The sequence below is a fragment of the Sitophilus oryzae genome, unplaced genomic scaffold (assembly GCF_002938485.1).
Source record: "Sitophilus oryzae breed Bouriz unplaced genomic scaffold, Soryzae_2.0 scaffold_1576_pilon_pilon, whole genome shotgun sequence".
NCBI lineage: Eukaryota > Metazoa > Arthropoda > Insecta > Coleoptera > Curculionidae > Sitophilus > Sitophilus oryzae.
Genome location: NW_022146254.1, coordinates 2,587,643 through 2,604,314, shown reverse-complemented (window position 1 = coordinate 2,604,314; position 16,672 = coordinate 2,587,643). Strand labels below are relative to the sequence as shown.

Sequence of the window (16,672 nt, the reverse complement as noted above, 5' to 3'; positions counted from 1 at the left end):
AAAACATTTCCACAGCACCTTTTCACGTAGAATTTAATGGTTTAAGTATAATATTTTTAAAATTAATAATTTAAGAATTATCAACAGAAAAATTGATTTTTTATATGGGACACCCTGTATATTTTTAATTTATTGAAAAGAATTTAAAATTACCTTTCCAAAAATATAACACACTTGATATTTTGCTCGGTTCCTCGTCGACATATAAGGCTGATTCATGGTACACCGTGACGGGCCGGGGCCGTGCGACGGTGAAGGCACGGCCAAACATTGTCAAATGGTATTTCTACCTATGCATTCATGCTAAGCCGAGCACGGGCCGAGCTTCTACTACCGTGTCTACTTTACGGAACGTGCCCGGCTCGGGTACGGCCCGGTGTACCATGAATCAGCCTATAGAGTATATAAAAATTCGCCGGCTTTAAATAAGTTGGCTTTGAACGTCACCGGCTGTAATGCAAAAAAAATCCAGCTGTGAGCATCAATTAAAACGAAAATAATATTTTCTATGAGAGATGCAGAATTTTATAACAATTTAAAATATATTTAACCAACATCAACACATTTAAACTATATCTAATAACAATAAAAATAAATAGCATACCAAGACATGAGATTTTGCCACATACAGATGTTCGACATATCGACCGTCTTCTGTTATGGACAGACGGGGCACTTTTTGAACATTTCTCGCGGAATTCATCTCAGTGGGGGTGAAAGATACCTTCTCATAACTGCTAAGTATTTCTAATTCTTGTCTAGATTATACGGAAGAATAAGGAACCTTTATTCTTCCGCAAATATATCCATAGAATTAGATCCATGGGCACTAAGTCAGGCGGCCTCGACGGCCAACGGCTGGGATCTTGGTTAGCTATTCAATTATTCTTGAAATTGGCTGCAAAAATTTGCTGATAACTTCAGCATTCAGAGGCGGTGCGTCGTTTTGCTGGAAAAATATGTTTTCGAGTTCCATTAAAGGCATATCATCAGTAAGGGGTCCAAAGCCTACTAGTTAAAAGTAGCGAACTTTTGAAAATTCTGTATTTCGAAGGGGATTATAACAAAATATCAAGTGTGCTATATTTTTGGAAAGGTAATTTTAAATTCTTTTGAGTTAATTAAAAATATAAAGGGTGTCCCAAATAAAAAATCAATTTTTTTGTTGATAACTCTTAAATAATTAATTTAAAAAAATATATACTTAAGCCATTAAATTCTAGGTAAAAAGGTGCTTTGAAAATGTTTTCAAAGAAATACAAAATTTTCCATAGCAAAAAAGTTACAGCTATTTTTTAAAAATGCAGATTTTTGAAAAACACCCCGTAACTCCGAAACGGTAGCAGATATTGATGTGCGGTTTTCACCATCATGTTTTTGATGAAAATTGAGCTCCAGACACCGATACTAGTTTTCGTCTATCTCCTATAGAAAAGGGTGTTTCCATTTAAAAGCGTCGAATTTGACCCACCCTGTACATATGTATATTTGTATATGACATAAATCAGGATTGATGTACATATTGAGTTAGTCTAGGTACTTACCAGTGGCGGATACAGGGGGAGGGCCCATGGGGCTCGGGCCCCCCCTGAAGTCTGTGAATTGTGTAAAGTATTAGGCTTTTGGGTTAAAAATGGCGCCCTAAAAAGCATATTCTACATTGCTTTTCATTTTGGGCCCCCTCTAAAATAAATTCCTGTATCCGCCCCTGGTACTTACTGTTTCACCGGAAATGTCTACAACTTTTAATTTTTAATTGGACACTCGATTTTTCTTTTTTTGATGGAAAATGACAATGAGACTAGAATCATATATCAACTTTTTACATCTTCTTTTTTTTTACTTTGTTTTTTCAGACAAAAAACGAGAGATTTGGTATGTTAGTATATGACATAAATTAGGTTTGATTGACGTATTCAATTGTTTTCGGTCACTGCCTGTTTCACCAGAAATGACTACAACTTTTGATTTTTAAATGACACCCTCGGTATTTTTTTTACTCGATTTGATATAAAATGGCGTTCTGAATAGAATGATATATCATATGTCAACTTTAGACATTTTCAATTAAAAAAATAACATTTTAAATGACCATAAATGTAACGAAAATTTGACACGAAATACTAAGTATATTGAACCAAATTATTCGTAAAAAAAATCTTTTTCCAAATATGCTAGTAAGCCACCCTTGTTCCATATGAAAAAAATTAAGATATGATAAAAATACACTGATAAAACAGATAGACTTGAACTAAAGTCGTCATCGTTCTTGAAAAAAAAAATTAGTGGCAAGAGAATTTATTTTAGCGTAAAAGAAAATATTTTGCCTGAAGAAAAACTGGTTCTCTTGAAAAATTCAAACTCAAGAAAACTGGTTCTCTTGAAAAATTAAAAAAATTTCATTCAACCAAGTGCAAGTTACTTTGTTTTAAGATAATAAGAAAAATACGCTAGGAAGTACTTCATTCAAGAAACATGGCCATTTTTCCAATAGCTAAATACTCTTTTGATGAAAAATAATAACGACACGCAAAGACGATGACGAAGGACGGTATATACAATCAGTCGGCAGTCCGATCAGTCGAACGTCCACAGATCACCGTACGTCGCATTTCGTAGGTCGCACATCATAGTACGTACGGGTTTTGTTGCTTGGCATTTTCCACTTTTGAATTCGAATTTTGCATAATTTCGTATAACAAATTAGTGATCGTTATTCACATGCATTTGTCATTTTTTATGGACAAATTTTAGGATATATCGACGGTTGAAAGGAGAAACTGCTAATACGCCACTTTCGTAACTTTATAGAAGACCTTTGTCTGTTTTATTTTGAAACTCTGTCGCTTAAGACATTATGTTTCTCGTAATTTATTCAAAATTTAAAATGTTTAATGCGCCAAACCATAGGATTATTAGGATGAAACCTAAGTAGATCGACGCAGAAAAATTCGAAGGTATAAATAACTCAATTTCCACAAAAGCCATTTCTCCTTTCCATTAGCCATTTCTCCTTTCAACCGTCGATATGGATTCTTTAAAAGAGTTTCTGAAAAAATGGAAATTAGAGCATTTATTTGCTATATTTGAAGGTAAGAGACATTTACCTAATGTACCTGTTTAGATAATGCATTCGTGACTATAGGTAGAATAATAATTTTAGAATTTCAAGTCGTCGCGTCGTATTAAAAAATTCAAAATGTGACCAAAGCTTATAATTTTAATAATTTATTCGCTTTAGTTTGATTAATCGTGATGTAACATTTTTTTGTAATTTGTAGAATGATGAACCACCCCAAAAAATACAAAGGAGTGAAGAAGCAGAAATAATAGTATCGAGGAAAATAATATTACTTTACTTACTACAGACCAGGAAAACCTAAATTTATCGGAAAATAATATACCTCTTAATATGCCTGTATATGATGTAGAGACTTCTCTTAGATCAAAATAAATTTTAGTTGAGTCAATAGTATTCGCTATTGGTTTAAGAAAAGTGTCTCTTTAATCAAGAAATGTCCCATTTCAATCAAGTATTTTTGCATGAATCAAAGAGACTATTCTAAATCTTGTATTAAGAACTTCTTTGCATATTTATTTTGGGTCAAGAGTGAAATACTTTGGACAGATAGATTCTTCTATTCTCTAAAGTAATTTTTTAAAACTTATGAAAAGATAGTTAATGCTTTGGCCAAAGAAACGTCGTTCTTGGCCCTATTGAAAAGCGCCAATCTTTTGGGTCAAAGTCATATTCATTTCGACTGAGAGATCCTTTTCTTCAGTGTACGATTTGAGCATCTTTTAACCGGCCAGGAAAAAACAGTAAAAACATTAGACGATCAAATCTATTTTTCCAAGGCTCTTTGATTAAAAATTAATGGTTTTAACTAAAAAATTTAAATTAGGATTTTTTAAAGCGAGAATGACAAAAATTGACATATGATATATTTCTTCTTTTTACAGCTGTGGCTTTTTCATTATACTTAATTTTGGCCTTGTTCGAGTATATTTTATATTTTTGTTTCGTATGGCCAAACCTCGGGCCAAACTATACACAAATCAGGAATCGTTTCCTGATTTTTAAAATAGTAATAAAATTTCACATTTAAAAAGCTTAGAATTTTATCAGTCTATAAAACCACCCATTTTGTACAATTTTTCAGTACAGCAAAATATATGAATTTTGATATTTTTTTTATTTCTATATCAAAAACCCCTAAATGCATGATTTCATTGACACTATAAACAACATATTGCTTTGGTTTGTGATGAACGATTAAAGCCGAGACCCCATTAGGCCACACGCCAACCCACGCCACGCCTCGCCATGCCACCTCACATCATAAAGATCTGTGCGTATGTTTTCCATTTAATTACATGTATTGCGTACACACTAGGCATCACGCCACCACACGTCACGGCATCCCACGCTACCACAAGTGTAATGACCACACAGATCTCATGTGTACACTCTTTCCCACGACCAAAACGTGGGCTCACGTGGGATAGCGAGGCGTCGCGTGGCGTGTGGCCCAATGGGGTTCCGGCATTAATTGAAGAATTAAATTGTATGAATTTTTTTGCTCTACTGAAAGCTTTTAAAAAATAATTACGCCTTAACGTTTCGATATGGATGGATTGTTATTCTACTGACAATTGGAGCTTGTTGCTTTATATTTGTTTGTGTGTTTTTAGTATGATGTAGATCTAAGTATATTTGTTTCCATAAGAATACTAATTTTAATTATTTTACCGGGTCGTGTATCATGATTTTAGAGAAATTTGCATGTAAAAAACATGTGAAGAGAAAACCATTTGTAACCATATATCTATACATATTATAGATAGAAAATCTATTGATCGTAAAATTTCATACCTATATTATGATTAACTAAAATATTAAAAATAGAGAAAATTTCAGATCATAATTCATATTTCGTAGTTGCTAGCGTTCTTTGTATTATACATGGTATAATTTACGAATTGTTAATTATTGCAGAGTAATTAGTTACGGTCTAATGTAAAATGTAAACTATGCTATAATTTATATATAAATCAGATTAAAAATTGTCACCTATCAATTTGCATTTTCTCTAAGTTTTCCAGTAACGTATTGGTCTAATAATTATTATTTACATAATTAACATTCACAAGGATCTCGTTCTATGTTACTGTAATTGTGAAATATTGTTAAAGGAGGGAAAATAAAAATAAAATAACTCGTCTGGGAATATAGCCACTAAAATAAACGGATATTTGTCAATAATAATTGTAATCCATTAACAGTTGCATAATTAGTAAACAAAAATGGTTTTGTATTATATGTATAGAGTAAATGCTTTTATATTGCGTGTTTAACTTTGATTAGTACATAATATTGTATCAATATGCTTTATATAAATTTTAAAGATCAAATCATGTTATCGTGTTAACTATTAACTCATTGTCATTTAATGTGTTAATTATAACTATAAAAAAATTTTCCAGAGTATTTATCACTGTTATATATATATATATATATATATATATATATATATATATATATATATATATATATATATATATATATATATATATATTATATATATATATATAACTATATACTATATATATATTATATATAATTAATATATCTATTTATATCATATTGAGCCTAATTATTGCAAAGTAATAAATATTTCGACAGGTTAGATCAAAGACATTATAAAGATAGACCGAACATCTCATTCATAAATACTCGTTGGTAGTGTATCAAACATTCCAATGTGTCAAACAAAGATCAAAGACATTATAAAGATAGACCGAACATCTCATTCATAAATACTCGTTGGTAGTGTATCAAACATTCCAATGTGTCAAAGACAGAAGAGACAGAGAAGTCTAAAATTTCCGACCCCGGCAACTAGGTGCATTTGGATTGTTCTAATGGCCAGTGGCGTATCGTTTTTGGAACGAATTTAATTAGTAAAGTAAAAGTAAAGTAATTAGTAAAATTTTTACTCCATATTAATATACTACATTAACACTTTTTCGTTAGATAAGTTTTGTTATAAGGTCTAATATAATAATATAATTAAGATCCCACATATACTTATGTTGAAATGTTAGTAGGTAGTTTTCGAAAATCGCTCCAACGTCGATGTTCAATTTAAACTTTCAGTTACTTCTATATAAACTTTCACTTACTTTTGAATATTTACAGGGTGACTCGGGCATCCGAAACAGTTCTATATTAGGTTTGTGGTTGGTGACTTTTCTTTCAATTTTTTTTTTAGAATATTGAGGCAATGGTAAAGCACATTTTAGACATTCTTGTAATCATAGGTGGCCAGAACATATTTTCAAACTAAAGTTGTAGATTTGCCATTAAATTTCCATTCCAGAAATACCTATGGTTGCCACCTGTCCTTTTTTGAAAAGGACAGTACTTTTTTGGAATAACTTGTCCTTTTGACTTTTTTTGATTTAAAAAGTCATTTTTATATACGTATTTTCCCTGGGAGAAGAAGAGAACTTAGAACTTCCCGTTGAATCTCTGAGAAAATTACCTACAGCAAACAGAAATATTCTTTTCGTCCAAATTTAATTAGAGGTGTTATAAAACTTATAAATAAATTTTTCTTGTTTAGAATAGGCAACATTATTTAGAACTTCCCGTTTAATCTCAAATGATAGTTTAGGTTTAGTTTTACTTTTTGATCTTAAAAGAACTTTTCAAAATTAGTAATTAGTAACGATATAGTTAGTTCGCAATCGATAGCTTCCTGTGAAGTACTGTGTAATAGTTGTTTAATCTTGTATTATTAATAACTTCCTATACCTGAAATCAATATTTATTTTAATGAGAAATTGTGTTTTTTTTTGAAAATATAAGACAAGATTTGACTTCCGGTCTTCTTCTCGTATTATGATGGCTCTGATACGAGGCAATTACCTTTTAGTCTCTCAATAGAGGGCATTTATCATTAAAAGTATCAAATCTGTGTGCTACAGTATGGGATTTCTGTCGCATAATAATGAATATTACGTTTATTTATAAATCTATTACTTAGGTAGCTTAATCAGACAATCAAATTTTAGTTAAACGTCCCAATCTTCATGAACTGTATTAAGCATATGTATTGCGGATTGAATCACCCTGTATGTTGACAAAAATATTTTGAAAATGTGCGTTACAATGGCCCCGATCTTATGTAAAGATTGAAATAAAAATCACAAATGTAATCGGGAGATTAATATATTTAACAGAAATTGATATTTAAAATATAATTCTAACTATTTTGACCAACAATCTCTTCTCTGGGCCGAAATCAACAACCTCTGACATTCGACTGTTTCCAAAGCCTACTACTCCGCTACTCGCAAACATCAGCGGTCACGGGGTGCAGGCACGGCGTGAAAATGACTGCCTATCATAAGGATCATAGGCGTCGATAACACAAACCAAAAACGTAATACGTAAAAAGCTTTTTTGGAGGCATGGGTCACTCTGTATATAGGTATGTATAAAACTAGTAGCCTAAGAATTATTTACTGTTCGTCCCATTCTAAAAAAAGGTAAACACACCGTGCAAATAACTCTAGGAAGAGGTATTTGTATTGTACGTTGGTAAAAACTTGTCCAAACGAGACCGAAGGGGCAGATATAAGATATAATAAAGCAATAAAATGTAAAAAAGGACGGGTAAACACCTTTGTTTATTTGTTGAGCAAAATTCCTTTAGAATATCGTATATAATTACCAAAATATGACGCAATTTAAAAAAAATGTCACTTTCTGGCATACAATAAAGTTTCAAATGCAACGTTTATATTCAAATTTGTTATGATCTACAACAGTTAGGTAGTAATTGAGACGAATTATAATTCAATTACCGGCTACTACGTTCTTGTTTTAATAGATCAAAATTCAACAAATATAATTAGAAATTATTTTAATTGTGAGAGGTTCCCTTGTGGGACGCCTATGTACGATTCGGCGGAAACAATACCTACCTGTGAAAAGACAAATTCGGGTAATTTGAGCTTATTTTTCCACACATTTGACACTGTCCTACCATATTGAAAATTCGCAGATTCAAAAGTATGTTATACAAAATCAAAAACTACTGAAAACCACTGAAAAGTTCACTCCGGACTTGATTCCGACTTCAAACACACCGTAAGCTAAACGTAGTACGCTATAACGGACCAAGGGCCGTCGCGAGGGGTGGTGGGACGGACGGCTCATTTCATTCTGGAAGACTAGCAGCGACGTTGCCAATAGTTCTAGACGTTTCAGCACATTAAACAGTAAACACGTCCTTTAATAGTAACGCATATATCCTCTGGTTAATAACATATTATTACGCATGCTTCTTTAAAAATAAACTATTAATTTAATTAAGAAATTGAGATTTATTGATATCCGGTGAAGGTTTTAAAGTCACCTTTTCTGCAAATCAAACTAAGTAGATAAGCGCAAATTTGAGACGTGGCAATGTCGCCTTCTCTATCTCAGTTAGTTTTTACAGTACGTAGTCAACCTCCGATTGTTTGATCGGGTTAAAATGCACAATGTTATATCTGTTCTTACTAAATCTATGGGTTAGATACATTTATCTGATATCTCTATATTAAATATCTATAAAAAGATAACTTACGGTTTCTACATCAAACGCCAATATTTGTGGTCGACATATAATATTGCTTCCAATTTTTCCAGTATCTAATACCCACAGACGTCCACATTCATCAATCTGAAAAAAATATTATACAAAGTCTTGGATTACTTAAATGAAAACTATTTTTTTAAAATATTCTATTAAATTCAAGAGTAATATAATCTGGAATAGTATTTTGGTCAAATCCAAAATAAGTATTAAAAAAATAAAAAAATATGAATCTGTTCCAACTATATTCTTTTACAAATTAAACACAATTCAAGGGGTGGCTACAATAACCAGGCAGCTCCACTTTTTTTTCAAAAATGAGATTTTTAATAAATCACCCTTTAAAAAAGTTGACCGATCGTTTCCTGCAACAACCAGTTCTATCAATATAACAGTACATAAATGGCGCCGTTAGTTGGAGCTGCCTTTATCCGAGTTTGCAGCAAGAACCGAGCAGCTCTTTTTCGATTTCCCACAAATTTATTAAAATGGAGCTGCATGGTTATTGCAGCGCGCCACCCGTTCAATTATTATAAGGACGGAGCACATAATATCGAAGAATCTCAATTATATTCAAATCTTGAATGCCACTTAATCTAAAGAAGAAAACATTTGATCAATGTGTAATACTAATAATAATAATAAAATTGCAGATTGCAGGTCATACAACGCTCGATGGAACGAAACATGCCGGGAATAACAAAGAGAGACCGTAAAAATAGAGTGGATATGACAAAAGACCTGGGTAATAGATGACATCAACAGAATCAAATCTACAAGGCAATGGGCAGGACACCTGGCAAGAAGGACGGACAATGGACCACAAAAATTACGGCATGAAACCATAAGGAATTAAGATACCTACAAGAAGACGAAACACCAAACCTAGGATGGGAGGAAATTAGCAGGCAGAACTTGGATCCGCATAGCCAACAATAGACAATAATGGGCTCAATTACGGAGAGATTATATAATTAAATATGTAAAGGAGGTTATATACCTTAATTGGAAATTGGAAATGGTTGAATAAGCTGGAGATGATGTTTAGAGCAGTATCTAAAGATATTTTAGCAATGTCAACAGTCGACAGTACTAATATCAGTAATATCTATATTATTCAAATAAAAAAAATAAAAAAATATTTTTAAAATACTCACCCTAACTCTGAAAACTGATACGATTCTGTTTCTTTTACATTGTTCCGGGTTCTTGTGCCAGGACCAATCTGGATACGGCCGAATAAGCGGGTTTCCAGAATAATTCCTGTTGGTCACAATACCGAAAGTGGCCGGGATACCGGCGACGAATCTAGGAATCGAAATGAAGACGTGGTTCAAGTTTGGAGCTCTACCTAAATAGAAATCTTTAGTTTTATAACTGAAATATAATTAACTTTCAGAAAACTAGTTACTATTTGAATATTGTGTAAACTCAGTATTAGTAGTAGCAAGTAGTAGTTCCTTTGCCCTTTTTGAGTCGCATCTTCGTTATGCCCTTCCATTCTGGGGTACTGTTGCGCGTCAAAATTTGATCGTATTTTCAAACTTCAAAAGAGACCAGTTCGATATTTATTGGGACTGAACAGTAGAACTCACTGCCAGAATTTATTTAAAAAATTCAAAATACTGACTCTTCCTTCTTTATTCATATTTGAATCCGTTTGTTTAATCCGCAAGCACATATCTGCTATTCCGAAAGGCCACCTCACAACTATCCACTTTGGATATCAAGTCGCTTTCATTCTTTCCCGCATTTCGCAAAGCTCTGAAATCATACTTACTGGAGAGAGCCCTATATGCGGTAAACGACATTTTTGTTGATATTTATTCTTAAACAATTTTGAGTTCTAAAATTTTGATCATCTCACACACTGATTAAAAGTCTGGTATTTAATGATAACTCTTAATTGATTATAACCATTTACAATTTTCCAATTGTAAAATTTTTATTGACGTTTTTTTGTGTTCTGCAATGTCCATGTACCTATGTTCTATTTGTAATTTTAATGACGTAATTTTTTTTCTGAATTGTATGAATCTTGGTTAGAACTCTTATTATTTGTATATTTTTTGTGCTTTTATTATTTGTATATTTTTGTGCCTTTGTTTTTTAAACGCTTTGTCGATGAAGCTATTTTGTCTTTTTCTATTAGTGATTGACTAAATGTGGCCTTTATATAAAGAGTTATTTATTTATTTATAAACTCAAATTTTATTCTTTCTGACAATTATACAGATATGTTATTTGGGAAGTACCTCTCATATCAATTTGAATGCGTGTTTGACGTCAATTAAATACTGTATAAATTATCATTATAATTCTCTTGAAAAATATAATAAACAATTTAATGTAGATTAATTCATGTTAAAATGTATTCTTTTAAAGATTTATAATTAAGTGTACCTATAATTTTTTTTATCCATGTACATTAAATTATTAATCTATATTATTAAGTCGTTTTATGTAATTATGAAATAATAATACTTTATATTATGTTGCATTATTTATGTACAGTGTGTCCAACTTGTATCTAGAGTTTGTATTGGTAACAAATTCTATCCAATAAGAAAGATAGAAGAACATCATCGATCATCATTTCCAAGCCAATTTAACGTCTTTTTTATCGATCATACGGTACGTTAATTCTAGGGCATTCTTACTTTAATCAGTTTTACATGTGAGTAATTATAAGTAAGAAACTCCAGTTAAAATCCCCACTTTGAGATAATAAACAGCCACACAGCAGTAGCCAGTATTTTTGAATGTCATGAAACTTTCGAAATGATGTTCAACAATGATTAATTTTATTTACATAATATTCATTATCTTCCTGTCTCGTGAATATTTAAGTATTTTCCATTCTAAAACAACCACTTATCTCTCAGAAGATATGTTGAATACAATGATTCAAAAGTCTCAAGAACTAACACGGTTGAAGTTGAAATTTACATTTAAAGTAGCAATACAAATAAAAGAGGCAGCAGTTAAGGTACTTCACAAACTAAGAGTCTTTCTGTCATTACTCTAAAAATAATAATACTATAATATCGAGGAAGAGTCATAAAGGCGGATTTTATTATAGTACAAAAATATAGTTAAAATAATAAGAGATGATTGTTTACTGAAAAATAATAAGCTGAATGAAAGACTGAAAAAAAATAATAAGGCTGAAAATCCTGCTGAAAATACATAGAGATTTTTTTTGATACTGAGATTGGTTGTCAACTATATTCAGATTGTTCTAGGTGTTAATAAACTAGTAGTTAATAAAAAAATAATAAACTAGTAATTAATTAATAAAATGTTAATAAACTAATAGAACATACGTGAATAGTAAACATCTACATCGATAGGTCCAATGGTTGCTGGTGTGAACAAACCAGCAGCTATGTCAGCGCTTCTTTCAGCTTCAGATGCATAATCGAATTCCAGCTGGTTCCACTGGAACACTATTCTCGGATTTTTCTGCGATTGTGCTACCGTAGATGGAGGTAGCGCACTGGAACATACGCCAAGAACCATACACATATATTGGGTACCTGAAAAAAAGGAAGGAGGAGTTATTAGGACATTGCATTTAAAATTTAATTTAAACTCAATAAGAAATTAATAATAAAACTTTGGTTGGTTATGTTTATATAACAAATATCAGATTTTTTAGAAACCGGTATTTTAATATTAATTATTATATTTCTGCAAAAATTTTCTAAATATTATGCTTGACTTAATTTTGTTAATTTATCCAGGTCAATTTTAAATGATTATTTGGTGGATGAAGTCAATCTGGGAATATTTTTATATTATAATGATTATCGTTTTGTTAAATTTTGAACCAATTAACTTATGCATTTATAAATTTACTGAAATAATCTGGTTGGTATTTATATAAACTACTGTTAACAAAAAGAAAGAAAGTTTTCCTACTCTGTGTGCCAGCCTACAAAGGGACAGAGGCAAAAAAAAGTAAACGATCTAGCTAGGAAAGGAACGAACACTCTACTAACTGGACGAGAAAAAGAACCTGGAAGACCATCCGTAAACTGGAATAGGAATCCTCTAACGGTCTAAGACACTCGGAGGAATTTCTCAGAACTTACGACCGAGAAAAATCAAAAATTTCCCTGGATTTAATTAAGAACAATCTTAGGATTGTTACGGGGTTTTTAACAAAACACTGTCTCTTCAACGAATACCCCAATAGATTGAAGCTAAGAAACAACGGCGAATGCAGATTCTGTGGGGAAAATGGGGAAACAGCTCATCACTTAGCGTAAATATAAAATATATTCCATCATAAACCAAATCATAATCACTAACCATGAATAAAAGACAGTATCTACCAAAAGAATCATCATTTAAAAAAATAAAGTGCAGGACAACATGATCTTTAACGATAAAAATATAATTTAGATACAAAACCATTTATTTAAACATAGAAATAAAACTCCTTGTGTCTTATGAGGCGCCTCGTATATTCTATGAGGCGTTTCTGATATTGAAAATGAATTGATATAATTAAAATATCTTTAACCCATTCTTTATTGTTTAGAACTAGTTACTAATAGTAAGGAAGTCCAAGTGGAATTTTGGAATTTACTCACAGGCCGCAGAACAACATAAGGGGAGGAACCTCGCATACTGTTAACTACCCCCACAATACATGAACCTTTTATACAGGGTAGTGCGTGTAGAGCAACCAGTCAGAGTAGTAATCGTTCGAAAAAAATCGGGAATATCAGATTAAGGCCAAAGTGAGCTAACTACACGCATAAAAGTGTGCATATAAATAATATGACGATTTAAGCGTGACATGAAATTGGAAGCAGCTACAAAGTTGCAAAAAAACGTCTCATGCGCATCGTTTTATTTTGAAGTAAATAATTCAAGAATAATACGGCAATAACATAATCTGCTAATTTCCGCAAATCAATCAAGTAGCTGAAATCATCAATAAAGTTGGTGCTCAGAACTATATATTTCTAAAAAATCTGCCATGAGTTTTGGTTGCGTCTAAATCGTCAGTCTTTTAAATAAGAGCTTCTCTCGGTAGATTAATATACCTCCATTATCAGAAACACGTAGGCGTATGCACTATTAATATCTGAAAACGCCTAAGTATTCCTTTGTGACATTTTACGTTTTTGAAAACCTGTACACGCTCCCCCACCAGTAAAAGAGCATACATCATATACAGGACAGTTAAGTAGTTCATTTAATTTCGATACAACATCAGAAATTTTAATTATTTAACAAAAATCAGTCTAACAATTCAATTCCAAAATGGGTATGCAAGGCGAACAATACAGGCTATATCAGCTTCAAACTCCTGCAGGGACTTAATGGACTTACCACCGCAGGCGCCGTACCTCATTTCTAAATGTCGTACAAGTTCCTCATGCTCATAGTCTTCCCGTTCCAATGATTACAGTGTCTGCAGTATGTCAGTAGCGTCTTTCGCAGTGCAATTGTCAAACCGCTAGCTTTTTCAGCGGATGACCAGCCGTTCGCTTTCGGAGCGGCTTCAAACTGGCAAAGATAGTTGGCCCAAACAGTTTTTCCATCAAACTGTGGAGGCTTCATCGCTATTTTTGAGGTAGATTATTTTGAACTGGTTTCGGATCCTCAGATGTTTTAGATTATTGACATTTTGTTTCGCGTTTTACTTTTTTATTATTTAACGAATCTATCGTCTTGATAATTGGTATTGATATATTTTTGGTTATTTTTTCAACAAAATAATTTTTATACATAGATGTGAAGAGCATAGAAGACATCAGTTTCTTCATTTAATGTTCGAATAACAGACGAATAGGTATCGCTGATTTTCTGATTTTTTTTCTTGAATATTGCATTGACAGCTAATGACCAAGAGAAGGTAATAAAAAATCCAACGATCTAGCTAGGAAAGGAGCGACCACTCCACTAAATGGACCAGAACCGTTCCGCTTTCGAAATTAGCCACCAACTAAATTACCACCATTACCACCAACTAAATTACCACCAACTAAATTAAAGGCTGCTTATATACGGTTGAAGAATTTTTCGTCTCTTAAGAAATATATACCATCAAAGACTAAGTATCAATTATGTGACACACTTATTTTATCTTTATTTGATTATGGCGATGTTGTTTATGGTACATCCATAAACGCTAGATTCTCTAGAAAAATCCAAATACTTCAAAATTCGTGTCTACGGTTTTCTTTTAACATTCCTTTTAGAGATCATATAACCCACATCTTAAAAATTTATCTATTTTATCCATGACTAACAGACGACAATTTCATTTAATGACATTCATTTATCGAATTTTAACTACAGAGCAGCCTCCCTATTTGTTCTCATTGTTTCACTACATTGACCATGATCATTCGACTAGACAAGTGCATTATTTTAAAATTCCTCAACACCGAACAGCTAACTTCCAAAAATCTTTCAGTTTCATAGCGCCACATTTGTGGAATAATATTTCTAATAACTTTAAATTTCAATCCTTCACAGATTATAAAAAACAAATTAAAAATCATTTACTAAATTCGTAAATATTATAATTTCTTCGACTGATTTGTGAGATCTTGTTCTTCTGATATGCCCGTCATTGGTTGCTGTTCCGGTTTTTACACTGTTTCATTATGCCTCTCTGCTTATCTCCGCTCATCCCTGATAAAATTATATTTTCACTTTTTTATATAATTTTAATTTTTTAATTCTGTTTATTTTTGTAATTTAATTTATTTCTATTTTGTATTTGGGGTCGCACCACTCTGGCACTTTGTGCCATTGTATCGGTTTTTTAATCGCGGTGCGATCCCTTTAGACACACATTTATTAATACTAATATTATTCTGTAAAACTTAATGGGGTCTAATAAAGAAATTTGAATTTGAATTGAATTTGAATTTGAACTTAAAACAGAACTCAAGAACCTGGAAGATTCCATTCATAACCTGGAATGGGAATCTTCCAACGCTCTAAGACACTTGAAGAAATTTCTCCGGACTTACGGCCGAGAAAAATTTAAAATTTTCCTTGATTTAAGTAAGAACAACTTTGATGGTCACGGGGTTTTTAATGCCATAAACTTTGTGTTTGTAACTCCATAAAACCGTCTCAGATATTGGCTTTTGCCAAAGCCACGAAACTGTATGATGACTTATAATTCATTAAAGGGGGACACAATAGACCTATACGATCGCAGTGATTAACTTGCCACCATCCCATACAATCTGCAATCTATCTACAATTGGCAGCTACTTTTTTTATCTGTTTATATGTCCAAGTTCGTAAATCTGTCCCTTTTTGCTCATATCTCTGGAATTTCAGTAGAAGTGGAACAAATTTTGATTTTTTTTATGATATGGCGAATTCTGTATGTGTCCATGTGCTACCTCTATAACCAATCATTTGTAGAACTGTTATTTTGTGCAATTTTATAAAATGAACTACTTTTGTGATATACGGTTAGCAAGATTCATGCGTTACAACAGCATTTTTCTTTTTAGTATCTAATTTTGACTATACAATAGGCCCCCACAAGTCCCACAATCTCATTTAATATCTTGGACTCCCGTACTATAATAAACTAGCTACTATTTTATCAATTATTGTTTGTTAGAAAACAATTAATGATATATAAAAAATGTCATACATGCAAATATATGATAATCGGTTTTTCAGATTACTTCAAGGCCATGCGCAATGCCGTTCGTGCATTTAAAACCAGTTTTTCTTATATAATAATATCAGTTAAAACTGGAAAATTAAGCAAAAAGAAGGTAATTGTTAATGAATTTTCGATTTTTCTTTGATTAAATACTTTCCCCTGTCGCGTTTATAAAATATTAAATTTATATGCATATTTTGTGTTTTACCGTTTATACAACACCAGTAAACTTTTCCGGTTCATAACATGAATGATAATTAATAGTTCAATATAAATGTACAGTATGTATAGCACTTGTTAATACCAATAATTAGCCATGTAAAATTATAGAAACTATTTTACATTCTATATCTGTTTT

General features: G+C 31.9%; 1 protein-coding gene across 2 annotated transcripts in view; it reads right to left on the bottom strand.

Annotated features, from left to right (window-relative positions):
• The window catches only part of LOC115879129 (major royal jelly protein 3-like), a 59,005-nt gene that overhangs the window by 14,637 nt on the left and 27,696 nt on the right, over positions 1 to 16,672 (bottom strand). For both annotated transcript variants that reach the window (XM_030895793.1, XM_030895792.1), the window contains exons 2-4: positions 11,978 to 12,190; positions 9,809 to 10,002; positions 8,643 to 8,738 (exon numbers count right to left, since the gene is read on the bottom strand). In XM_030895793.1, the coding sequence (XP_030751653.1) occupies positions 8,643 to 8,738; positions 9,809 to 10,002; positions 11,978 to 12,190 (503 nt within the window). The remainder of the gene's footprint in view (positions 1 to 8,642; positions 8,739 to 9,808; positions 10,003 to 11,977; positions 12,191 to 16,672) is intronic.